The 26929-nt window shown below is 44.1% G+C and overlaps 1 protein-coding gene, 2 long non-coding RNA genes and 1 pseudogene across 4 annotated transcripts in view; 3 read left to right on the top strand and 1 right to left on the bottom strand.

The window, feature by feature from the left end:
- Nucleotides 1-26929, top strand: part of LOC310671218 — a 497424-nt gene that overhangs the window by 218317 nt on the left and 252178 nt on the right. The gene's annotated exons all lie outside the window — the stretch shown is intronic.
- LOC310672813 (vomeronasal type-2 receptor 26-like) overlaps nucleotides 1-26929 on the top strand; it is a 140264-nt pseudogene that overhangs the window by 102801 nt on the left and 10534 nt on the right. The gene's annotated exons all lie outside the window — the stretch shown is intronic.
- Nucleotides 5471-18641, bottom strand: LOC310670519 (vomeronasal type-2 receptor 26-like). Its single transcript, XM_083425988.1, has 4 exons — nucleotides 17618-18641; nucleotides 16698-16995; nucleotides 7171-7297; nucleotides 5471-6475 (listed from the first exon to the last, which is right to left on the bottom strand). Exons 1-4 carry the CDS (start codon nucleotides 17818-17820, stop codon nucleotides 5571-5573), a joined length of 1533 nt encoding a protein of 510 aa, XP_083282114.1. The 5' UTR covers nucleotides 17821-18641; the 3' UTR covers nucleotides 5471-5570.
- LOC310671143 lies at nucleotides 15342-16137 on the top strand. Its single transcript, XR_014507825.1, has 2 exons — nucleotides 15342-15789; nucleotides 15891-16137. It is a non-coding gene; the product is annotated as an uncharacterized lncRNA (long non-coding RNA).

The raw sequence follows: 26929 nt of genomic DNA, 5'->3' as shown, positions 1-26929 counted from the left end.
CCACCTCCATGTCGCACTGCTGACCCTCAATCTTCACCTTGACGTGTGCCTTGCCTTGCGCTGGGAACTGCACGACCCTCCCGTTGATCTCCGTTACATAGTGGCAGTCCTTTAGAAAATGGGTTGCTGTGGGCGGTCTGCGATGCTCCAGTCTAGGTGTTCCTGTCGCTCCCAACGCCGCCGATCTACAGACCCTGGCGATGTGACCTGTCTTCCCGCACGTCCGGCACATAGCATCCCGGAAACGACAACTCTTCCGCTCATGGTTTCCGCCACAACCTGGACACCTGCCTCGGTGATCTTTGTGCACTGTGCAGGCCTGACGCACTGACTCGACCCCACGGACTGGGCTCTGGCTCGGAGTAGCCTCTAGCTCGTCCATGGCATGCGCAACTTCTATCTGTGGCTTAGGGCCTTGCGACTGGCATCAAGCTCCTCTCTTTCATAATTCTCCGTGGCGGTGGCCTCCTTCAAGGCTGAAGCAAGGGTAACCTCTTCTTTAGCCACGATGCGTCTTCTGGCTTTCTTGCTGCTCAGACCACCGATAAACCGATCCAGGAGAGTCTCTTCCAGATTTTGGAAGTCGCAGTGCTGAGCGAGCTTCCGCAGTTCAGCTAGAAATGCAGATACAGACTCCCCAGCACGCTGCTGCCTCTCATGAAACTCCATCCGCCGGGCCATCTTGGTCTCAGTAGGCGCCAAATGGCTTGTTAGGCAGGCAAGAATATCTTTGAGAGATGTCTCACTTAGCTTCGCTGGAGCAAGCAATGCCTTGGCCAGCTTGAAGGTCTCAGGCCCACAGTAGCTCAGGAATGTGGCCCTTCTTTTGCTGGCATCGTTGATCCCTTGAGCCACTGCGAAGAACTCGAAGCGTTCGACGTAGTCTTCCCACGTGTGGGGCTCTGATGGCTGGAAGGGCTCCAATACCCTTGGACTCTCCATTGTCCTGTGGCAGGGTCGTCTTCTCAGCTGGCCAGTGAGTCTTGTTCTTAGCTGCAATCCGGACTCTGAGGCAGGGCTGCGTTTAACCGCTCCTCAGCATTCCGGATCCCACCTTCGTCGCCAGTTGTTGTGACGTGGGGTTTGTGATTTCAGCTCTCTTGACATAATCTGCTGGAGACAGTTCTCTAGTAACACTTCTTTATTACAGCAAACAAGACTGAAGACTGAGGAGGGGAAAGCTACATTTATAGGGACAGGGGACTAGCTAGAAAGGATACATTTTGGAGGGAACAATATCAGGCAATCACAGTCCTGCCTTTTGGAGGAAACCAATAAGACAGAGGATCCAAATACAGCAGTTTAAATGAACCAATAGTAGCTGTACCCCCTGAAACCAAAAGGCAGTTACTTTACCCTAATGCAAATATAGACAATAATAATACAGATATAAAATCCTTTGACTCAATACACAACAGGTACCACTCTGTAAAGGGACTGCTGACCATAAGGTCCAGTCGTGACTGACTCTGGGGTTGCAGCGCTCATCTCACTTTATTGGCCGACAGCTTCCGGGTCATGTGGCCAGCATGACTAAGCCGCTTCTGGCAAACCAGAGCAGCGCACAGAAACGCCGTTTACCTTCCTGCTGGAGCAGTACCTATTTATCTACTTGCACTTGCTTCACAATTTTGTTCAGAAACAACTCCTGGAAATATATTTAGCGTTAGCACACTAACAAAACCTCCACCAACAGCACCTATGGAACGGGTCAGATAGATTTCCTCACTGCACTGTTCCCCCTTGACTTCTCTCCATTTCCTGCTTCTAGAGGCAAAAGGAGGATAAGTCTCTACACTCACAGGGAAAGTGAAGGCTCTGATTCCCACACACTGATAGTTACCGGGAGGTAGTTGGTAGCAAGTCCATTATACAAGAACCATTAATTTGGATCCTTGATCATCCATCCAGAACAGATGGATCCCTGTCCGGTGAAATTGACTGTATATTGGGGAAAGTATGGATACATTGAAAGCATTGCAAATAACAAGGCCAGTGGAAGTGATGGTATTCCAGCTGAACTATTTAAAATTTTAAAAGATGATGCTGTTAAGGTGCTACACTCAATATGCCAGCAAGTTTGGAAAACTCAGCAGTGGCCAGAGGATTGGAGAAGGTCAGTCTACATCCCAATCCCAAAGAAGGGCAGTGCTAAAGAATGCTCCAACTACCGCACAATTGCACTCATTTCACACGCTAGCAAGGTTATGCTTAAAATTCTTCAAGGAAGGCTCAAGCAGTATGTGGACCGAGAACTCCCAGAAGTGCAAGCTGGATTTAGAAGAGGCAGAGGAACCAGAGACCAAATTGCAAACATGCGCTGGATTATGGAGAAAGCTAGAGAGTTCCAGAAAGACATCTACTTCTGCTTCATTGACTATGCAAAAGCCTTTGACTGTGTCGACCACAGCAAACTATGGCAAGTTCTTAAAGAAATGGGAGTGCCTGATCACCTCATCTGTCTCCTGAGAAATCTCTATGTGGGACAAGAAGCTACAGTTAGAACTGGATATGGAACAACTGATTGTTTCAAAATTGGGAAAGGAGTACGACAAGGCTGTATTTTGTCTCCCTGCTTATTTAACTTATATGCAGAATTCATCATGCGAAAGGCTGGACTGGATGAATCCCTAGCCGGAATTAAGATTGCTGGAAGAAATATCAACAACCTCAGATATGCAGATGACACAACCTTGATGGCAGAAAGTGAGGAGGAATTAAAAAACCTTTTATTGAAGGTGAAAGAGGAGAGCGCAAAATATGGTCTGAAGCTCAACATCAAAAAAACGAAGATCATGGCCACTGGTCCCATCACCTCCTGGCAAATAGAAGGGGAGGAAATGGAGGCAGTGAGAGATTTTACTTTCTTGGGCTCCATGATCACTGCAGATGGTGACAGCAGCCACGAAATTAAGAGACGCCTGCTTCTTGGGAGGAAAGCAATGACAAACCTAGAAAGCATTTTAAAAAGTAGAGACATCACCTTGCCAACAAAGGTCCGTATAGTAAAAGCTATGGTTTTCCCAGTAGTGATGTATGGAAGTGAGAGCTGGACCATAAAGAAGGCTGATCGCCGAAGAATTGACGCTTTTGAATTATGGTGCTGGAGGAGACTCTTGAGAGTCCCATGGACTGCAAGAAGATCAAACGCATCCATTCTTAAGGTAATCAGCCCTGAGTGTTCACTGGAAGGACAGATCATGAAGCTGAGGCTCCAATACTTTGGCCACCTCATGAGAAGAGAAGACTCACTGGAAAAGACCCTGATGTTGGGAAAGATGGAGGGCACAAGGAGAAGGGGACGACAGAGGACGAGATGGTTAGACAGTGTTCTCGAAGCTACGAACATGAGCCTGACCAAACTGCGGGTGGCAGTGGAAGACAGGAGTGCCTGGCGTGCTCTGGTCCATGGGGTCACGAAGAGTCGGACACGACTGAACGACTAAACAACAACAACAACAATGGATACAGATCTGAAGATGTGGTGTTTCCTTGATAGGTGGTATTGAAGGAACCCCACAACCAAAATCTATCAGTGCAATGTGTATAATTTCCCAGCCAACCTTTACGTTGGTGGCGTTGTACATGGTGCCAATCTATCCATTTGGAGTTCCATGCCCCAGAGGCATAGCAGCAGAAACATAAGTTGGTTCTGGAGAAGTGGAAAAACAAGTAGGAGGTGTCATTAATTTCAGAAGGAGGTGTAGCAAAAAGGCCACTTTGGTTATATAGTAAGCAGGCCTGCCAACACAATATCGGGGTCCTTGATTTGTCCTGGAATGAGGGACATGTCAGCTACCTTTCTAGGATGTTCATAGTAAAGGGTGACATTTTCTCCATGTATTTGGAACATTTTTTTAGCAAGCTTTGCAAAGACATTTCCTTGGGTCACAATGGGGCTGATCAAATGAGCATCTTTCTTGACCCACTTGCAGGAGGAGCCCTTGAACAGCGCAACCTTTTCCCACCCGTCACAATTCAAGCCAGCCCCCCCCCCCCGATTAAAAGTGTGTTTGTTTGTGTTTATTTTAACAGTTCTGACCAATTATTCGGTGTATGAGCTGCTGTAACTCCATGTTCTGAAAAAGCCCCCCCCCCAATGTCTCTGGAGGTTTAAACTCCTCTTGATAATGATGGGAGAGTATCTCTTCAGAACTTCTTAGGCTTGCCTATAAATCTCTCAATGACCCTAGCAGATATTCTGACCAAGTTTTATCACCAAATAATTATCCATGCTGGCAGGTGAGGTAGCAATGGACTCTTTCCAGTTTGCCATGCTCCACTGGGAGTCCAAATGAGCATCTCTTTCGATCCCCTTGCAGGAGGGTGTCCAGGATAGTGTAACCTTGTCCCCACCCTCCACAATCTAGGTCTCCCCACCACTTGTTATCTATAGATTAAATGTGTCTATGTGTGTTTATTTTAGCAGTTCTGCCCTGCCTCTTATGTGCCAGAGGGACAACTGGAGCTGATCCAGGGTGGATTTCCTTCCACTATGACAAGTTCTGCCATGTCTAAAGAAGTCAGGAGACAGAGCTTCAGCTACAGAGAATCTGAGACATCACAGATGAAGGGGGGAGAATCCTTCCACTCATCATGGTAGTGGAAAAAGAGCAGTACCAGCAGGAGAAACTCCAGCCAGAGTCAAATAGGAACTCATGCTGGATATGGTTTGCATCCCCCCCCCCCCAAGGAGCTGACAGTGGCCTTGAGACTAGAGAGGCTGCACTTCCCATCTTGTTACCTCTGCTCAAAGAAGTTTTAGAATATATTGCAAAGCCTGCAAAATAGATGCAAAGCAAATGGGATGAGTGGGAGTACCATGAGCAGTTATCTCAAGTCAAAGGGCATTGGGCTCTCTGGAAGAAATGATCCATTACTTCCTTCATCTAACTATCATTGCCGTGATATTTCCCAACAGAGATGAAGAAGAAGAAGAAAATCAGCACTCTTTCTCGCCAGCTCAAAAGCAACTTAGTCCTGAGACACCATGAAGAGCAACAGATTTATCAGGGCACAATTATCTCAGTATTTTTAACATCATGTTTGTGAAGGAAAATACAGGTATTAATTGTACGTACAACGAAGAACAACTCATATCTCAAAGTTCAACATGCTTTAAATGGCATTTTACAATAAGGAATAAATTATTCTTACCATGTCTATTCCCCCCTCCTAAGGACCCTCCCATTGTGGTCTCTATATCTGTAAATAATGTTTCTGTGCCCTCTGTTAACTGTTCCTGAAACAAAATATTTCACTACTCAATTACACTTTTCTCCTCTATTTGTTTTAGCAGTCCCAATCAATTTTCCTATTAAATCAATATATTGAAATGCAGGAAGTGCCAAAGAACCTGAATTTTTAGAGAAAGACATTCAGCTTTCCAAGTTGAAAAAGCACAATTAAAAATAAAATTTAAACATTTAGACACTTCTGAAAGGTTTGAAAAGTAACCATCAGAAAAGGAGCCATAATCATGCTTTTAAATCTAAGAAGCTACATTTGCAAGGCAACTATGTCTTTTTCAACATTACTGTGCAGGACAACAGTTGTCGAAAATGAGTCATTTAAGAAGCAACTTTTGTTGTCAGATGCTCCTTTGTGTTCAGATCAGGCCTGAGTACAATTATGTAGCACTTGGGAAAGAAGATGCAGCCCAGAAGCCCAGCACTGGAAGCCAAGATAGAGAAGACCTGCACGGCTACCATGTATTTCCCCTTTGTGCTCAGATAGGAGGGCACAAAGGAGACCCAAACACTGCAGAAGACCAGCATGCTGAAGGTAATCAGCTTGGCTTCATTGAAGGCCCCAGGCAGCTTCCTAGCTAAGAAAGCCACTGTGAAGCAGATGGAGGCCAGGAAGCCCATGTAGCCAAGGGCAGCATAAAACATGGCAACAGACCCTTCATTGCATTGCAGGATGATCTCTCTGGGCTGGGAATGCATGTCAGACTCTGGGAAGGGGGGAGAGATGCCCAGCCAGATGCTGCAGATGACAACTTGGATACTGGAACAGGCAATGACAATGGAGTTGGCCAGACTCTTTCCCAGCCATCTCTTCACCCTGTTTCCTGGTTTTGTGGCCAGGAAGGCCAGCACCACAGTGATGGTTTTTGCCAACAAAGAAGAGATGCCTACTGAAAAGATGATGCTGAAGGCCATTTGTCGGAGAAGACAGGTCACTTTCCTTGGCCTTCCAATGAAGAGCAAGGAGGACAGAAAGGAAAGCAGGAGGGAGATGAGGAGGATATAGGAGAGGTTCCGGTTGTTGGCTTTGACTATGGGAGTTTCTCGGAATATAACGAATATTCCTAACACAACACAAGTGGTTAAGGATAAGAATAGGGCAAAGGAAGCTAGAAAGATCCCCAAAGGTTCTTCATAATCCAGGAAGGTGAGTATCTTGTAAAAACATTGATCTCTGGCCTTGTTTGGATGCTGATCTTCTGGACACCTGGTGCAATGCTCTGCATCTGGAAAGAACACAAGGAATGTCAACTTTACTGTAATGCTTTTCATTAACAAAAAGTAATACCAAAGTGGTCTCCAATGAAAGAAAGCATAACTATATTCAATAAAAATCACTGCATATAACCAGGGAGTGCATTTATTGGTATTAATAATATTACGGGACAGGAAAGCCTGAGGCATCTGGGATGTCTTCAATTGGTGGTAAAAACCCTGGGGAGAGGATTCCACATACTAAGGGAATCACAATGCAGGAGGACCTCACTAACAATTCTGATAGCAATAAAATAATTCTAAGACATGGTGACCCCTTTCCTGAAAGGGTGTCAATGGTAGGATAAGGGTCCCAAGGCCAAAAGTTTCTAATATGTCAGACAAAAAGCACCTTGTTGGACTCAACTGTATGAGACATCTGTGCCTGATAACCATCCCAGAGTTCATGGTGCCTCTTGTGCCAAGTTTGACTAACCGTCAAAGTACTGTCAATTTCCCACATCTCAGGATTTTCTCCTACTCTGTGTCAGCTTCCAATTGTCATTGATCCTGTCAATACAGCATGTATGAACACCCAATGGGGAAGATGCCCAGTTGTGTTGTAGCAGTGCATCAGTTCTAGAACTCCCCTTTAATACACCCTGGACACCAGAAAGGTCCTGTGTCCTCTTCCCCAAGGGCAGGTCTTTCTGCTGGTGTCACCCACCTGCCTGAGTGACCATCGTTCCTTCCGCACAGGGAACGCAGTCATAGCAGCAGAACAGCATTCCTTCCTGAACTACCTTGAAGAATCCAGGCTGGCAACTTTCCACACACCTGGAAGTAGGCAGGGGCTGAGAATAAAGGGGCATCAAGGAAAATGTGTTAAGGCTTGATAACAATGATAAGAATGATAACAATGTATTACTTGATTATCTTTAACAAAACTTGTTTACTGCTTGATTGTAGCAAAACCTCTAATGATAATGTTTCCCTGTTTGATCAAAACCCTAGTTCCTTCCTCTTCCCTCCTCCTCCTGCTCCTCCTGCTGTAAAATCCTCAAAGCATAGACCTCCCCTCTTGGACATGATACAGTGTCATGATCGCTGTGTAAATCAGAGGTAGCTAAACTGTTTGAGGGCCATAGTTACCCCAGTGGAACCTTCTGTTGTTTTGGCCAAAGAGTGGGCTTGATTGAGAACCACAACTCTCAAGTCCTTAGTCCAATATGTTTTCCCATCAGCTATTTTCTAGTACTCTAAATTATTTTTATATTTCATTGTACGATTCAGTTTTATAAAACATATTTGCACAAACATATTTTATCAAAAGGGAGGTTTCTCAAAAACTTTTAGCATCACAATATAAGTGCAGCAGACATACATCACAGTAAAACCATTTCCAGAAAATAATGCTTGTGTTGTTGTTTTTTTAAAAAAGTGGTCCTAGGTGCCACATAGAATTTGGGGGAGGGGGGTCCAGATATTAGCCACCCTTCATATAAATAAATGATAAACTGGTGAAGCAGTTCCTCTCACCTCAACCTGTTTTTGAACTGGAGCTGGGACAGTATTTTCTAACAATATTTTTTTTCATTCACCAAAAGGGTTGGGAGAGGAACTAACTGCAAAAGTTGAGGGGTGCTTAAATTTCCTTGAAGGGTTCAAGTTAGGAGGCCATCTCTTCTAGCAAACAAACCTATTGCACACTTTTCTGGAAATTGCTGCATAGAACATGGATTTACAGGAGCATTTCAGGAAATATTGCTAGCACTGATTGTCAGCAAAGCTCAGATGCTGACAGGAGAGAGAGAACAGGTAGCAGCAGAAGGCAGGGAGGAGGGGTGGGGAGCAGCTGTAATCTGAGCTCTGAGTAAAGGGGAGGGAATAAACAGGGCCAGAGAGACAGGCAGCTGTGTGAGAGCTCCAATAGTGAGACAGATGTTGGAATGTAGGAAACATTCTCTCCCAAATCTCGTAGGATCTCAAAAGTGGCAAGGGCGCACAAAGGATACCAGAAGAGAAGTTGGGGGCTTCCGTGCTGGGGAAGGGGGAGGAGCTCAGTCTGGGCATCTTCTGGTGAGGACGAGGAGTAGAGGAGCTCCATCCTAGTTTGTTGTTTTAGCAATAAATGTGAAATAATTAACAGCCAGAGTCATCTCACGTTTGTGGGAGAGACCAAGATGCTGCTAAAAGCCACACTCTCCTACAGATTTTTTATGGTTTAAATATGGCAGGGGAAGGGGAAAACCATTGGCCACCTCTTCTACTTACTAAAATAAGCAACCGCCTAGAAATCACCCAGCCAAACAGCTGAATCCTGCATATACACAGTTTCAGAGGAACCTACTCTTAAATCTTCAAGAAATGCAGAAGGCACCTTAAGGTAGCCACACACTGAGCATGGTGACAATCAGGAGTTCCCAGCTTAATAACACAGTAAGCGTAGGTGTAATGGTTCTAGGGGTTGTTCGTGCGTAAGCTGGTGCAAACACCTGGCTGGATTGCCTGAGTGAACCTTTTCTGTCCGGACAGCCACTCACCCGTGGCTGTCTCAATCGCTGGCAGAATCCGTCAGTGGGCGTTTCTTAAACTTCTTCCAGCAAAGAAGCTCTTTGATGCCTAGTCTCCTCCTACTCTCTCTGCACGAAAGCCTTCTGCGCAAGGAGGGCGTAGGCAGCGGAGGACCTCTACTCTCCCCGCTGGTCCCCGGCACGGAGTCATGGGACCGCCTCACCGCTTCCCCCATCTGCCCCCCTTCTCCACTGGTGCTACGCTGATTCTCTTCCCCAGAAGATGGGCTGCCTCTCCCAATCCCGGGACGCTCTCCGGAATCCCTCTGGATTTTGCTCTCTCCCTCCAGCACTGATGGCAGTTCCCTGACAGTAGGTAATAAAAAATGAAGAATTATTACAAAAACAAACAGATAGCTCTGGATGGCTCTAATGCAGCCACCACCATTATCACTCAAATGAGCCTTCTGAAGACTCCTTCGGGTGTCTACAGAATATATTGAACCAATGCCCCTTATGTCTTTTGTTTTGCTTCCTGTCTAGCAGTCCTGCCATTCGCCAACTCCTCGGACTTATTGGATCAGCTCCAGCCTCTTCCTTTTCTGAGAGAATATCTCTGTGTCTGTTCACGCCTATTTGAGCCTTCTGAGAGCTTTGGCTGAGTTCCAGCCCGCTCTCGGTCGTTTCCCTGGCAACCTTCATTCCAAGGGGTGGGGAAGTCTCCTCTGACTGCTGTTCAGTCTGTGTCCGATCTGACCATCTCTGTTCTGCAGCTGGCTGTAAAGTTCCACTAGGAGCTGGCTCATTCTGGACAGTGACATGATTAGAGCTTATGGGATGGGAAATCCAATAAAATGAAACAAATTATTTTCCCCACCTGGTTGCACCATCTGGGGCACACAGTGGCATTCTGGTCGGTGGTGCACTTTAGGTCTAGGATTCTTCGTCTCTTGATGCTCCCAATCCTCTCTCTAAGGAGGGACTTATTGGGAAACACCACCCAGTTCACGATGTCCAAGTCAGCTGCCAGTTCCCCGTCCTCATCCAAATACACTCTGTCCATTGAAGAATTGTAAAATTGGACGTCTCCCAGGTAAGAATGGAGCTAGAATGGCAGAGAAAAGGGCCACATACAGAACAGGGGAAACAACACTGACTATTCAACTCTGCGCATTTCATGCTTGGATCTGCTCTCATTTGGGATTGGCTACAGAGTGACAGGGACTGGTTGGGACTGGGTGGGCAGTCTGAAGAATTGTGGGAAGCACCAGCCAGAAAACTTCCAAGGGAACGCCGAGGAGAGGAGGCTCAGAGCCAGAGGATTGGTGGTGGGACACTGAGGAGAGCTCGGAGGAAGAAGACTGCAATGGGGGGCTGGATACTGAAGGGGGCAACAGGGTTTAGTGAACAGGGAGAGTCGGTGATGGGGAGCAGTTCAGACTCTGAGGCTGAAGCAGAGGAGAAGGGTCAAGAGGCTGCTGGAGAAGCCAAGGACCATTTGGGAATGATAGGGACAGAGGTATCTAAATTGTACGAAATTTATTTATGCATGAAGCAACAGCAGCTACTCTCCTAAAAAAGGAAAGAAGCAGAAGGAAGAATGGATACAAAATCTAATGGAATATGCAGAAATGGCAAAAGTTCCCGGAAGAATAAGAAATCATGATAACAAACTTTTTAAAAATGGTTTATTGACTATTTGCAGATAAATCACAAACATCTAAAACCATTGGCAGGATTATTGTAATAACCTGCAGTTTCATAAGAATATATATTTAAAGTAGATAATTAAATGAGCAAATTAAATGAATTTGGATATGCCAAAGATATAAAAAAGCAAGTTTAAAGAACCACAGAAAGAGGGGGATGGGAGTAAAACGTTGAAATGTTAAAATGATTCTAAAACTAATGAAATGTATAGATTTTAAAAGTATAAATAAAAACTTTTAAAAAGATAAAAGACCGAATGGGAAGTGTTGCTGAGTTATATGCCGGTTTTCTTGAATGAATGAACAACTGAGTGCCTCTTTGTTCTGAGCTGCATGTGACTCCAGTCTGGCACCAAAAGATGTATAATGAAGGTGCCAGACAAACCTCCCTGGAGACAGCATTCTCCAAACGGGGAGCCACTGCAGAAAAGGCACAGTCTCATGTTGCCACCCTCTAGACTCCTTATGCCCCTTCATGGACCACTGCCTTGCCGTGGCGAAGGGGCTTGAAGAACTCAGAGAAGCTATGAACTATGCCGAGCAGGGCACCCATGATGAACAGGTCATAGTGGAGAGTTTTGACCAAACGTGATCCACCTGGAGCAGGAACCGGCAAGCCACTCCAGTATCCCTGCCAAGAAAACTCCATGGACAAAGACAACAGGCATATAAAAGTTATGACGCTGGAAGATGAGCCCCTCAGGTCGGAAGGCGTCCAACATGCTACTGGGGAAGAGCGGAGGACAAGTACAAGTAGATCCAGAGCTGATGAAGCGGCTGGGCCAAAGCCGAAAGGACGCTCAGTTGCGGATATGCATGGAAGCGAAAGGAAAGTCCAATGCTGTAAAGAAAAATATTGCATAGGAACCTGGAATGTAAGAACCATGAACCTGGGTAAGTTGGATGTGGTCAAAAATGAGATGGCAAGAATAAACATTGACATCCTGGGCATCAGTGAACTAAAATGGACGGGAATGGGCGAATTCAGTTCGGATGACTATCATATCTACTACTGTGGGCAAGAAACCCGTAAAAGAAATGGAGTGGCCCTCATAGTCAACAAAAGAGTGGCGAAAGCTGTATTGGGATGCAATCTCAAAAATGATAGAATGATCTCGATACGAATCCAAGGCAGACCTTTTAACATCACAGTAATCCAAGTTTATGCACCAACTACTGGTGCTGAAGAAACTGAAATTGACCAATTCTATGAAGACTTACAACACCTTATAGAAGTGACACCAAAGAAGGATGTTCTTCTCATTATAGGGGATTGGAATGCTAAAGTAGGGAATCAAGAGATAAAAGGAACAACTGGCAAATTTGGTCTTGGAATTCAAAACGAAGCAGGGCAAAGACTAATAGAGTTCTGTCAAGAGAACAAGCTGGTCATCACAAACACTCTTTTCCAACAACACAAGAGACGACTCTACACGTGGACATCACCAGATGGGCAGCATCGAAATCAGATTGATTATATTCTCTGCAGCCAAAGATGGAGAAGCTCTATACAGTCAGCAAAAACAAGACCTGGAGCTGACTGTGGCTCAGATCATCAGCTTCTTATAGCAAAATTCAAGCTTAAACTGAAGAAAGTAGGAAAAACCACTGGGCTGGTAAGATACAATCTAAACCAAATCCCTTATGAATACACAGTGGAAGTGAGGAACAGGTTTAAGGATTTAGAATTGCTGGACAGAGTGCCTGAAGAACTGTGGATGGAGGCTCAAAACATCATACAGGAGGCAGCAACGAAAACCATCCCAATGAAAAGGAAATGCAAGAAAGCAAAGTGGCTGTCCAATGAGGCCTTACAAATAGCGGAGGAGAGAAGGCAAGCAAAATGCGAGGGAGATAGAGAAAGATACAGGAAATTGAATGCAGAATTCCAAAAAATAGCAAGGAGAGACAAGAAGGCCTTCTTAAATGAGCAATGCAAAGAAATAGAGGAAAACAACAGAATGGGAAGAACCAGAGATCTGTTCAAGAAAATTGGAGATATGAAAGGAACATTTCGTTCAAAGATTACCAAAATAAAGGACAAAAGTGGTAAGGACCTAACAGAAGCAGAAGACATCAAGAAGAGGTGGCAAGAATACACAGAGGAACTATACCAGAAAGATATGGATGTCTCGTACACCCCAGGTAGTGTGGTTGCTGACCTTGAGCCAGACATCCTGGAGAGTGAAGTCAAATGGGCCTTAGAAAGCATTGCAAATAACAAGGCCAGTGGAAGTGATGGTATTCCAGCTGAACTATTTAAAATTTTAAAAGATGATGCTGTTAAGGTGCTACACTCAATATGCCAGCAAGTTTGGAAAACTCAGCAGTGGCCAGAAGATTGGAGAAGGTCAGTCTACATCCCAATCCCAAAGAAGGGCAGTGCTAAAGAATGCTCCAACTACTGCACAATTGCACTCATTTCACACGCTAGCAAGGTTATGCTTAAAATTCTTCAAGGAAGGCTCAAGCAGTATGTGGACCGAGAACTCCCAGAAGTGCAAGCTGGATTTAGAAGAGGCAGGGGAACCAGAGACCAAATTGCAAACATGCGCTGGATTATGGAGAAAGCTAGAGAGTTCCAGAAAGACATCTACTTCTGCTTCATTGACTATGCAAAAGCCTTTGACTGTGTCGATCACAGCAAACTATGGCAAGTTCTTAAAGAAATGGGAGTGCCTGATCACCTCATCTGTCTCCTGAGAAATCTCTATGTGGGACAAGAAGCTACAGTTAGAACTGGATATGGAACAACTGATTGGTTCAAAATTGGGAAAGGAGTACGACAAGGCTGTATTTTGTCTCCCTGCTTATTTAACTTATATGCAGAATTCATCATGCGAAAGGCTGGGCTGGATGAATCCCTAGCCAGAATTAAGATTGCTGGAAGAAATATCAACAACCTCAGATATGCAGATGACACAACCTTGATGGCAGAAAGTGAGGAGGAATTAAAAAACCTTTTATTGAGGGTGAAAGAGGAGAGCACAAAATATGGTCTGAAGCTCAACATCAAAAAAACGAAGATCATGGCCACTGGTCCCATCACCTCCTGGCAAATAGAAGGGGAGGAAATGGAGGCAGTGAGAGATTTTACTTTCTTGGGCTCCATGATCACTGCAGATGGTGACAGCAGCCACGAAATTAAGAGACGCCTGCTTCTTGGGAGGAAAGCAATGGCAAACCTAGATAGCATTTTAAAAAGTAGAGACATCACCTTGCCAACAAAGGTCCGTATAGTAAAAGCTATGGTTTTCCCAGTAGTGATGTATGGAAGTGAGAGCTGGACCATAAAGAAGGCTGACCGCCGAAGAATTGATGCTTTTGAATTATGGTGCTGGAGGAGACTCTTGAGAGTCCCATGGACTGCAAGAAGATCAAACGCATCCATTCTTAAGGAAATCAGCCCTGAGTGCTCACTGGAAGGACAGATCGTGAAGCTGAGGCTCCAATACTTTGGCCACCTCATGAGAAGAGAAGACTCACTGGAAAAGACCCTGATGCTGGGAAAGATGGAGGGCACAAGGAGAAGGGGACGACAGAGGACGAGATGGTTAGACAGTGTTCTCGAAGCTACAAACATGAATCTGACCAAACTGCGGGTGGCAGTGGAAGACAGAAGTGCCTGGCGTGCTCTGGTCCATGGGGTCACGAAGAGTCGGACACGACTGAACGACTAAACAACAACAACAAGACTCCTTATGAGGGAGGGACATGAAGAAGGGCCTCAAATGATGATTGCAGCTGTTATCTGCTCTGCATAAAAAAAATCAAGATATTCTATATAAAATGGAAAATTTAGTTGAATGCATATTAATGGGATCAGAATGTACTGTGGTACCTTGGTTTACAACCATACTCCGTTCTGGAGGTCCGGTTGTAAACCACAACAGGTTGTAACCCAAGGCGCGCTTTCACCAATGGGGCCTCCCCCCCCCCCAAGGTGTTGTAATCCAAAAAAAAGGGACATGCACTTCCGGGTTGTAATCCAAGGTTGTAATGCAAAGTGGTTGCAAACCAAGGTACCACTGTAAATACACCAGAAATATGACAGATGTCCACATATATTAAACTCTTAGCATAATGAGAAGATGAGTCACTCAGACACTTAATACAGGCTCCAGCAACACACACAATCCTTTGGAGAAAGGGTAGAGCTTAGTGGAGCTCAGAAGATGCCAACGTTTCACCCTAAACAGGAGGGAAGAAGGCTTTGGGAGAGAGAGCCTGTGCAATGCCATATTCCCTGCCCAAGGGAATTCTTATGTAGGAGGTGGGGGTCGAATGGGCCACTTCAAGGCAAAGAAGAGGAGGTGGGGGTCGAATGGGCCACTTCAAGGCAAAGAAGAGGTTAGGCTAGTGGTGGGAACTGTTCCCAGAGAGACTGTCATTTGAGAGGAGATAAAAAGGATTCAGTTCATAGCACTTCACAAAGGGGTTTGCAAAATTTCACCTCCCCACTACATTCCCCAAGTTCTCAGACAATCTCCAAGGCAACCATTCAGGAATTGTACAATTGATTGTTGTGTTTGGCTGAGATGTCCAAGATGGGAAAGGAAATACCTGCCATGGCTGTAGCCTTTGAACTTCCAGACTGTCCTTCAATCGCCACTTAGATCTGGAGGAATACGCAGCATTTAAGGAATGGGCCACAGCTTGGACAGTGTTGTAAATCCTGTAGCTGTTTAGAGATAAGAGTCTTTCCAGATATTCTTTGGGCAGCATCTCCAGTTCCTCCCTTTCTCGGCATCTTGCCCAGCTTTTCACTGACAATGTGTGCTCTAAATAGTTACAAGTAAAAGCTTCCTCCCAAAATTGCTTTATTGCAAAGAAAAAGGCATCGATATCATCATATTTGGCCCATTTATTCAGCCCAATAGAGAAAGAAAGAAGACTGTGGAAATGCTGGAAATCTAAACCACTGTTGATTAACTCAATTAGGTCTACACTCAAATCCCACATAGATGTTGTGATCAAGACTTTCCCCGCAGTGGGTTTGACCAGCTTGTTAAATATTATTTCAGCAACTTGTATTCCCCTCCAGAAATAAGTAGATTCTACGTAATATAAGAATACTTGGACTTGTCGCCACTTTTCTGATGGTGGAACTTTGGACCTCATACGGTATGTATTATGTTGTGGAAAGCTCAGTGAGATAGCAACACAAATGTTACTCTCTTCTAGCATAGGTGTCAATGTCTTCATGAACGTCTCTCCGTTTTCAGTGTCTGGAGCAATGAGACCAATGAACGTCCATCTGAAGTGATGGAGCAGCTTGACAATCGGTGGGTAAACGGCCTCTTCTTTGGGGACCATCCGATAGAAAAAGGGGAACTGCCTCTTGTCATTCAGAACATGGGAGCCAAAAGCATAGCTGACCTGGCAAGAAAAGAAGGACTGTTGGTTTGCATTGTTTGGGATCAAAGATGAAATAATTCATACACCAAATAACATATATTTGCTTTGTAAAAACATGTGTGTTGTTGGTTTTTTGCCCAGACTTTTCTTGACATATAAGACTGGATTCCATTTTTATGAATTCCCTCTGTTCCTGTTTTCATTTTTTAAAATACGCCTTTATCCTTTTATTTTAATGCTTTATACTGTAGATTTGTTTCAACAATTTTGTTACTGTTTTAGGTTGTGCACTACTAAAAGGTTTTTTAAATAATTGAGTGGGTTATGAATGTTTTCAATGAATAAACAAATTTCACGGTTTCACTCAAAGGAAACTTCCCCGATTTATCCAATTTTTAGTGGCATGGCCACTAGTACGAGGGAAGTTGCCTTTCTTCTCATTTTATATGCAAAGGCATACAAACACACACACACACACACACCAGCATTTGACACAAATGGAAGGGAGGAAAGACAGGTTGTCTCAACAAGAGCACAGCAATTCATTCGACCATTCCTTATCTCCTTTCTTCAATCCCTTGACATCCAATGTCTTCCTCATTCTGAGCTGACAGTACGCCAAATTTTCATGCCTGAGAAGCTCAGCCAGATAATCCCTCCATCTCCATTCTTACCTGTGGCATTTTATAGATGCTCAACATGCTGGAAATCTGGATGGAGTTCTCAGAGTCAGAGTCAGCCCCTTCAAGAACAGCAATCAAGTTATTCTGTCCTCCGCAGTTGTAGTTTGGAACATTCGCCTGTCTAGAAGAGACCAGGTCTACCAAAGCTTCATACGTTATCCTTCCATGAAAAAAGGTCTCATAGATATTGTAGCCCAGAGTGGTGTTGGTCAAGAGCCTGGGATTCTGGTTAATCTCTTGAATGGCAAAGAAGAACGACAGGGGCAGCCAGTACCTTGTTCCTCCTTTGCTGAAAAAATGTAAATATCACATCATATCCTCCAGTATTCAGTGACTATATCACTTCCAACTCTTGCTTTTTTTTTTTTCTTTTTTTTTTTTTGGACAAGCTTCTAAGAATAATATAAAGTCCTGGATTCAATTTCTAGAATTTAATCACCCTAACACTGATCCAAATTCGGACGTTTGGCAGCAAATTCCCAATTAATGATGCATGAGTGTTGGGAAAGCCTTGTTCAATCAATACTCATTATCCCTCGCATAACAAAACTAAAGCAGAATGAATTTCTCAAGATGGAATTAGACATGCATAGACTTTCAAAGAACCATAGGAGTTTAAAGGTTTTTAAAGACTCATTAAATGACACAGAACATCTATTGCTGTCTCTCCTCCGCCATCCCCCAGATCCCTTCCAAGCCTGTTATATTTATAATTAATTTTATTGATTTGTTTTAAAAAAGAAGTACAAACATTAAAAAAAAAGAAAATGAAGAATTAAAAATTTAAATCCAAAAGCATCACAGCCTGGAAGACCCAAGGTACACAGATACACCACAGCTCCAAAATGGTGATAAGTAAAAATCAATATTGAATGGAGCAGCAGTAACCCAATCCCCATAAAATGACTTACTGCTTAAAGCTGGTAGAGGGAGACTCAGTGAAGTGCTGTGGATTAAATATAGCAAATCTAGCAGAGATGACTCCACTAATGAGGTGGTCTCCTGGCCTGTAATAAATGAATGGCTCTATCCAATCTCTCTCCAAAGTCAAGGGGCATTTTGCCTTCACTCCACAGTCTGCATGAAGCAGGAAGATCAGGAGAAGCAGTACCATTCTGTGCCTGCTTGGAACACCTTCCTTGTCTGTGACTGCTCCTCTGAACTAGAAGATAATTAGATAATGTGGATGGAATCCAACCAAGGCTTGATATCTAGAAGGGATAGAAGTCAGCCTTGCACTCTTGTATTGCAACTCACCTCTCCTAAATCTGAACCCCAATTCTGAGAGGTACAGAAGGCCTTTATGTACCAATCCATCCCTGCTCTGATGAAATATGTTAATAACTTCATGTTGCTGTCAGTTCTGATATCTCCCTGATTGGACTCAAAGGTGATCTTTGGACAAATCTCCGGAGCTTTGTTGAAAAGGTGATGAAAGAAAAACCCCTCTGTGTTTTTGATAATTACAAAGGGAAGAAGCACAGACTCTAAATGTCCTGAATTATTTACGTGGCTTCATGCGCAGGTGCAGGCTGGAGAAAAACATGTTTGCAAAAACTCCCACATGTGCCTTCAAACTCTGAGAGGCATAACAGAATGGGCAACTAAAAAGTCTAACTTTGGTGAAAGAAGCTCATTCTACACCCTCCAACATTCCTCGGGTGTAAATAGGGAGGCACATCTTTTGGCGCTGTCCTCTCGTGGGAGCCTGCTGACTTGCGCGAGATTGTGGCACCACTGCAAGCTTGAGCAGGGTCATGCCTGGGATATGGAAGGCTGAAGGTTTAGAAGGGTCGTTCTTCTGTATCACAAGGGCTGACAGGGAAGTGCCGGGCCATTGCAGGTCAAGAAGGGGCTGGGGAGACAGCGAGGTCATCCTGGCTTGACTACTTCAGCTTGAGAAGTTGCAGGAAACTTAGCTCCAGCTCCGCCATTCCCCTCCACGTGGTGGGGTGAGCTCCCTTCTCACTCTGGAGCCCTCCCCAACAGACAGTCACTGCGATATGGGGGTGAGCTCCTCCCCTGGGTCTGTCTGTCAACATGTAGGACTCTTCTAGATCAGGGTGTGAGAAGAGGAGAGCCAGCAGGACTGAGACTGTTCTGCTGCGGGATGGCAGGTGTACCCTCTGATTCCTCACTGTGTCTCTGCTCACATTGAGACACTCAGTCTCCAGCCTTGTCCTGGAAGGGCCTCCCCCTTCTGACACCCCCCTTCCCCATTGTCCCACCACCAGGACACAAGGGTTCAGTCTCATCTTCCCTGTCTTCCTTGAGGGGCTCTTGGATGGGAGGCTCCCCCACTCCTCCTCATCCTGCCAGTCCGTGATACTTGAATATGGACCATGTTGAGACACAAGTCAACTGAGGTGTCCCACCCCAAGCCATTGCAGGAAGCTCTATGGTCTGCAAGCCCCACACTTGGCTTCTGGAAGGAGACAAAGGTATTGAGGGCTGCATGCAGCCCTTGGGCTGCGAATTGGAGCACCCCAACTTAGAGGAACTAGACAAGCATTTCTGATTTCACCCTTGCTTTTTCATATTCGCTTCTGCTATTAGACAACATAGGGAGATCCACAATTCAGCTGAATATAAATTGAATTCATATGCAGATGATATTCTTCTGATTGTTTCTAAACCTCATTTTACAGTCCCCATGCTTATGCTGATAGATGTCTTTGGTTAAATATCACAATACTCTGAACTGGTGCAAACTGGAATTGGTGCCTACAAGTGAAAATTTACTTACCCATTCATTTAAGGAGTATCATTTCGACATTTGTTCCAAATCTATTAAATATTTAAGTATGATATAACTCACTATGTAACATGTAATATAATATAATATAATATATATATGAGGACATTTTCAGCCTGTTATGATTTTTTATATTATTTTGTAGCCCTTAGCAACTTTTGTCTGTCCAACCTCTGCTTAACAACCTGTAAGGAAGGAGAGTCCATCACTTTCTGAGGAAGACTGTCAAACAGGCCTTACCATCAAAACGTTCCTCCTGCTGTTTAGTCGGAATCTCCTTTATCATCTTGGTTGGCCTTCACTGCGCACGTTCCAGCGTGTCCATATCTTTCTTATATTTTGACACACAGAACTGGACACAATATTCCAGGCGGGGTCTGACCAAGGCAGAATGAAGCAGTGCTATTCTTTTCCTTGATCTGGAAACTGGACCTCTGTTGATGCAGCTTAGAACAGCATGAGCTGCTTTTGCTTATGCATCACACTATTGACTCCTGTTAAACTTGTGGCCTACTAATTCCCTAGATCCTTTTCAGGGGTACTAATGGCAAGCCAGGTGTTCCCCATCTAACATTTGTACAGCTGGTTATTCATGCCAAAGTGCAGAACCTTATATTCCCCCACCCATTGAAATTTATTTTGTTAATGTGGGCTCACTTCTCCAATCTGTATTGGAGTTATCATCAGTTCTAAATTTCCACCTGTATATTGGAATGAAGCGATTTCCTCTTCCTCAAGGGCAGCCCTTTCTGCTGGCCTTACCCACCTTCCTGAGTGGAGATGGTCCCTTCTGCACAGGGAATGCAATCATAGCAGCAGAGTGGCATTCCTTCCTGAACACGTTTGACCAATCCAGGGCTGCAACTTTCCACACACTTGGAAGGAGGGAAGGTCTAAGCAGCAAGCGGCAAAGAAATTGTGTTAGGCCTACAGTGGTACATCTACAGTGGTACATCTAGTTAATTCATTCCGCAGGTCCGTACTTAACCTGAAACTGTTCTTAACCTGAAGCACCACTTTAGCTAATGGGGCCTCCTGCTGCTGCTGCACCGCCATAGCATGATTTCTGTTGTCAACCTGAAGCAAAGTTCTTAACCTGAAGCACTATTTCTGGGTTAGCGGAGTATGTAACCTGAAGCGTATGTAACCTGAAGTGTATGCAACCTGAGGTACCACTGCAAATGGTGTGAAGTGAAGCAGCCAGGCTGCTCAGTGTGGGAGCAGCCAAGTGGGCTAGAGGTAGAAATGTGGAAAACAGAACATGAGATTGGGAAAATGAGAAATGGAGAGGAATCCAAACATTCCTACATATCACCAAATCTACTAGAACCACACTGGCTGTGTGTTTGCTACTGAGTCCAATTCAGCATGTCGCTACTTGGATCAGAGCCTAAGTTCTTACAGGAAGACCCGACCCTCCCCCCTTCCCAAATATCTGCCATGGTGAATGGTGAGATCTGCAGGATAGTTCAGTCAATTAGCACAGCATGTTGCAGCACCACAGATATGGAAATTCATTTATCAATCTTCCATGTAACACACCATGGAAAATAGAGAAGGTGAATGGCGAATTTACTTGATTGCTTTAACAAACTGAAAGCTATGATGAAAATTCTGTGCTACCTGGTTATAATAAATGATCTTATGATACTGCTTCCATGGTTGTAAACTCTTGAAAACACATACTTCTACTCTTCTGCCCTGTAAAATGTTGCACCAATAAAGACCACTGTTTAATCGGAGGTGGCTAACCATATTATTTAAAGAAGGACCGCAGAAACCTTCAATGGGTGTGGCCCAAGCATCAAAGCAGACATGGAGACAAGTGCAGTTCTCAAAGCTGACATCCAGCAGGCTTTTCCACCAGCTATTCCCCAGTGCTTTCGATAATTTTTCTAATTGATTTTAAAATAGAGTTTTTAAAAGAAGAAATATATTTGATAGGTGGGCAGTCAGGTTTTTTTTGGGGGGGGGGTATCACAGTATCACAGCAGAGACATATGGGAGCAGTCAGTAAAAACATATTTTAAAATAATTTAATTTAATTTTGCCATAGATAGTCTATTCAAACTCCTGAATGGGGGGGGGGGCATCAAGGTAATGGTGGGACAATGGTCGGGTTCAGTTAATGGCTCAACATCACAGTCTTTCTCACACACTAGGGTGGGAAGGAAACAGGATGGCCAGCTTTAGCCATTTCCTCACTAGGAAGGGCATTTCAAAGCCCTTTCCCTTCCCTAAGAGGAAGATCACAATTTTAAACCCCTGATTTTCCAGTAGGCATTTGGCTTTGCTAGTAGTCAGTTGGCTCTGTGATCTCCAATAGAACTCATCCACAATTCTCAAGGACCAACATACAGATGCTTAAGGACAGTTATAATCTTCCCTCCCTTTGCATTTCTGCCTTTTTATTAAGTGTGGGTTTCTGTGGGGGAATGGCCAAGCTCACTTTTCTACAAGTTGGGCTTGCTGGAGAAAAAACTTAGATAAAGGCTCAAGGGGAATCAGAAGGAGAATAAAGAAAAGTCCTTGAAACAATAGACTTTGTTATTGCATCAACAGCGAAGAGAGATCTGTTGATGAACTAACAAAAGTTGGCTCACCCAGAAACAGCTGAAAAGGTATACTTAAAAACTCATTGGCTGGCCCTCAGGTGCTTTTAGAATCTCCTGATTAATCCGAGCCCTGAGAATTGGACAAGAAAAGTGGCCCATGGCACAGGGTATATTTTCTGCAAGAAACTTTTCAGGCACAGTGTAATAAATTACCTCACTTTAGCCTTGATTCTGATGTTTGGCTGATTTGTCTAAATCCCTGGTGATTTGGCAAGAATAAGAATAATTATAAGGGGGAGATGCATCACCTGAGTCTCTGTGTGGCTCAAGGCACAGGTGCAGACCTGGAGGAAAACATGAGAACAAGAATGCACAGAAATGGCTCCTGGTCTTTACCTGGGCCAGCTTGTGGGGGGTCAAAGGTCAGCTTGACATTTAAATGGCAACATACTCTTTGAATGTTCCACGAATGCCACCAAAGTACTGTGAACCTTATGATTATCAGAATCAAAGTGATTTATTCTCCCCAAAACTCAAGAGGTATTTTTCGTAATTGTCCAAACGTCTGAATAAATAGCAGCACCGTGTCATTCATTGCACTGTTCTGGGGCTCGGGGGAGAGAAATCTGGTACACAGAAGATCCTGTGTCAGAGAAATATTGAGTCAAGATTTAGCCAGTAGTTCACTTCAAGCTAAATAACTTTAACAAAAAAGAATACTTGCCCTCCAAAATATCAGTAAAAAAGCACTTGCAACTAACACCCATAGCTGTCAACATTTCCTTTTTTTAAGGGAAATTTCCTTATTCCGAATAGGATTCCTCGCAAGAAGAGGGAAAAGTTGACAGCTATGCTAACACCCCAGTTCTAACACCAACATCCACGTCCTGAACATTCATTCACCCTCCCTTCCTTATAAGCTCAGTTACTCAATGGATCTGGTTCTGCTAACCATAGAACAGATGTAATTCAAATACATTCTGAATCACACTTGCTGCCTTTATGTCAGGCACTTACACTGAGCACAGAGGGGTAAAATGTGTGCTGAAATTTGTGTTTAAATCACCAAGGAAGAGCCATCTTAGCTGCAGCCTTTGCTTATGGAAAAAGGAATTTGTTTCAGTGGAAATAATTCTGGAATCCCCCTAGTTCTATGATCTTTTTGTAAACGGCTTTGAGCAGTATATAAATTATATGAAATCATCTCTGTAGTTCCAAAGTTGTGAATTAACCAGAAAGCAAGCATCATTGTTCTGTTTGGAGACAAAATTATGATTTCAACTTACTGATAACCAGATTGTTCCTGGCCAGGGGTGTGAATTTGAATAAAATATTGGTAGGGGGGAGTAAGTCTCGCACCACATAATCAATCACAAGATGCGACACCTGCACTCTATTTAGATGGTAATGCCCATCAACTTGGGGGGGGGGGGTCCCTCAAATATTTTTATACACACTGCCAAGGCTTGTACCCAGGGATGTCACTGAAAAAAGGCAGCAAAACCAACGTGGGAGGCAGCAGCTACAGGTTATAATATCATCCTGTTTGTCATAAGGTACAATAGCTATGGGTGCCTCCATTGGTGGGAGAGATCATTGTATCTAGCTGGTCAGCTACTGCCTGCCTTAAGCAGGGCACCCCGGGGTCAGCAAAGTTAAGGGCTGACCCACCATGGTCGACCTGCTTCAATGGATGCATGGAACTTAGAGTATCACTCGACAAGTGGACTGAACTTCTGAACTTCTCACATAGAATCATAGAGTTGGAAGAGACCACAAGGGCCACCGAGTCCAACCCCCTGCCAAGCAGGAAACACCATCAGAGCACTCCTGACATATGGCTGTCAAGCCTCTGCTTAAGGGCCTCCAAAGAAGGAGACTCCACCACACTCCTTGGCAGCAAATTCCACTGTCGAACAGCTCTTAGTGTCAGGAAGTTCTTCCTAATGTTTAGGTGGAATCTTCTTTCTTCTAGTTTGGATCCATTGCTCCGTGTCCGCTTCTCTGGAGCAGCAGAAAACAACCTTTCTTCCTCCTCTATGTGACATCCTTTTATATATTTCAACATGGCTATCATATCACCCCTTAACCTCCTCTTCTCCAGGCTAAACATGCCCAGCTCCCTTAGCCGTTCCTCATAAGGCATCGTTTCCAGGCCTTTGACCATTTTGGTTGCCCTCCTCTGGACACGTTCCAGTTTGTCAGTGTCCTTCTTGAACTGTGGTGCCCAGAACTGGACACAGTACTCCAGGTGAGGTCTGACCAGAGCAGAATACAATGGCACTATTACTTCCCTTGATCTAGATGCTATACTCCTATTGATGCAGCCCAGAATTGCATTGGCTTTTTTAGCTGCCGCCTCACACTGTTGGCTCATGTCGAGTTTGTGGTCAACCAAGACTCCTAGATCCTTTTCACATGTACTGCTCTCAAGCCAGGTGTCACCCATCTTGTATTTGTGCCTCTCATTTTTTTTGCCCAAGTGCAATACTTTACATTTCTCCCTGTTAAAATTCATCTTGTTTGTTTTGGCCCTTAAATGCACCACAACCCACCAAAACCAATCTTTATGTTAAACAGGCTCTTGAACCAAAATGAGGGTGCAGGGACTGCATGAAAGATCAGTAAAAATCAAAACCCATTCTTTGTGTTTAGGATTGATGCAATGGTCACACAGAATGGTCACAACCAGCACTAAAAACAGGGTGGTGAGGCCCTTTCATGAAAAGGGGAGAAGAAGGGGCCACACAGAAGGCCAGGGAAACTGTGAACTTTATACTCAAGAACAATGAGACAGTGACAGAGGCATCACATAACGTACCCCAAATACAATCTTCACATTCATTGGGCTGTTGAACAAAAATAAGAGTTATGGGGTCTCATTTAATGTTGGGGGGAACACTAATCCATTACTTAGGACTGCAGGTGAATCATAGAATCATAGAACTGGAAGGGACCCCAAGGGGCATCTAGTCCAACCCCCCGCAATGAAGGAATTCTTAGCTAAAGCATCCATGAAAGGTGGCCACCCAACCTCTGCTTATAAACACCCAAGGAAGGAGAGTCCACAACCTCCTGAGGGAGACTGTTCCAGTTGCTTAGAGTGGCCACAATCTGACACACACACACACACACCATGTTTGTAGTGAGACCCTAAAATATTCAATTTGGGGGATCCTATAGCTAAACATGATCCAGAGTTTGGGCAGGACTTCCAGTGAAAATGAAGACAGGAACCAGTCACTTCTCATTTGTGGTGTAAGGTGTGTATTCTATACTTCTTATCAGCTGAAAGTGTTTAGGGCAATTTGGAAGAAAGATCTTATGGGAAAAGCCATGACTTCTATGCCACAGGGCCTGAAAGTTGGTCTTGTAGGAGAGAAAACTTAGATAAAGGCTCGAGGGGAATCAGAAGGAGAATAAAGAAAAGTCCTTGAAACAATAGACTTTGTTATTGCATCAACAGAGAAGAGAGATCTGTTGACACACTAACAAAAGTTGGCTCACCCAGAAACAGCTGAAAAGGTATATTAAAAACTCATTGGCTGGCCCTCGGGTGCTTTTAGAATCTCATGATTAATCCGAGCCCTGAGAATTGGACAAGAAAAGTGGCTCATGGCACAGGGTATATTTTCTGCAAGAAACTTTTCAGGCACAGTGTAATAAATTACCTCACTTTACCCTTGTTTCTGTTGTTTGGCTGATTTGTCTAAATCCCTGGTGATTTGGCAAGAATAAGAATCATTATAAGGGGGAGATGCATCACCTGAGTCTCTGTGTGGCTCAAGGCACAGGTGCAGACCTGGAGGAAAACATCTGAACAAGAATGCACAGAAATGGCTCCTGGTCTTTACCTGGGTTGGTCTGGGGGGGGTGTAAGGTCAGCTTGACATTTAAATGGCAACATACTCTTTGAATGTTCCACGAAAGCCACCAAAGTACTGTGAACCTTATGATTATCAGAATCAAAGTGATTTATTCTCCCCAAAACTCAAGCGGAATTTTCATAATAGTACAAACGTCTGAATAAATAGCAGCACCGTGTCATTCATTGCACTGTTGTGGGGCCCGGGGGAGAGAAATCTGGTACACAGAAGATCCTGTGTCAGAGATATATTGAGTCAAGATTTAGCCAGTAGTTCACTTCAAGCTAAATAACTTTAACAAAAAAGAATACTTGCCCTCCAAAATATCAGCTGAAAAGCACTTGCAACTAACACCCATAGCTGTCAACATTTCCTTTTTTTAAGGGAAATTTCCTTATTCCGAATAGGATTCCTCGCAAGAAAAGGGAAAAGTTGACAGCTATGCTAACACCCCAGTTCTAACACCAACATCCACGTCCTGAACATTCATTCACCCTCCCTTCCTTATAAGCTCAGTTACTCAATGGATCTGGTTCTGCAAGCCATAGAATAGATGTAATTCAAATACACTCACTATTACACTTACTGCCTTTATGTCAGGCACTTACACTGAGCACACAGGGGTAAAATGTGTGCTGAAATTTGTGTTTAAATCACCAAGGAAGAGCCATCTTAGCTGCAGCCTTTGCATATGGAAAAAGGATTTTGTTTCAATGGAAATAATTCTGGAATCCCCCTAGTTATATGATCTTTTTGTAAACGGCTTTGAGCAGTATATAAATTATATGAAATCATCTCTGTAGTTCCAAAGTTGTGAATTAACCAGAAAGCAAGCATCATTGTTCTGTTTGGAGACAAATTTATGATTTCAACTTACTGATAACCAGATTGTTCCCGGCCAGAGGTGTGAATTTGAATAAAATATTGGTAGGGGGAAGTAAGTCTCGCACCACATAATCAATCACAAGATGCGACACATGCACTCTATTTAGATGGTAATGCCCATCAACTTGGGGGGGGGGGTCCCTCAAATATTTTTATACACAC

The sequence above is a fragment of the Podarcis tiliguerta genome (assembly GCF_965153285.1).
Source record: "Podarcis tiliguerta genome assembly, chromosome: 2".
Lineage (NCBI taxonomy): Eukaryota > Metazoa > Chordata > Lepidosauria > Squamata > Lacertidae > Podarcis > Podarcis tiliguerta.
Note: the sequence above shows the minus strand (reverse complement) of the source record. Positions and strands in the feature narration are given on the sequence as shown.

Coding starts and splice junctions, on each gene's coding strand:
- LOC310670519 (XM_083425988.1), bottom strand. CDS start 17,820: ATGGTACTGCTTCTCCTGATCTTCCTGCTTCATGCAGACTGTGGAGTG. Junction 16,996..17,617: donor CCCTCTACCAGCTTTAAGCA/GTAAGTCATTTT, acceptor ACATTTTTTCAG/CAAAGGAGGAACAAGGTACT. Junction 7,298..16,697: donor GCATCTATAAAATGCCACAG/GTAAGAATGGAG, acceptor CTTTATTCTCAG/CCCCTGCCTACTTCCAGGTG.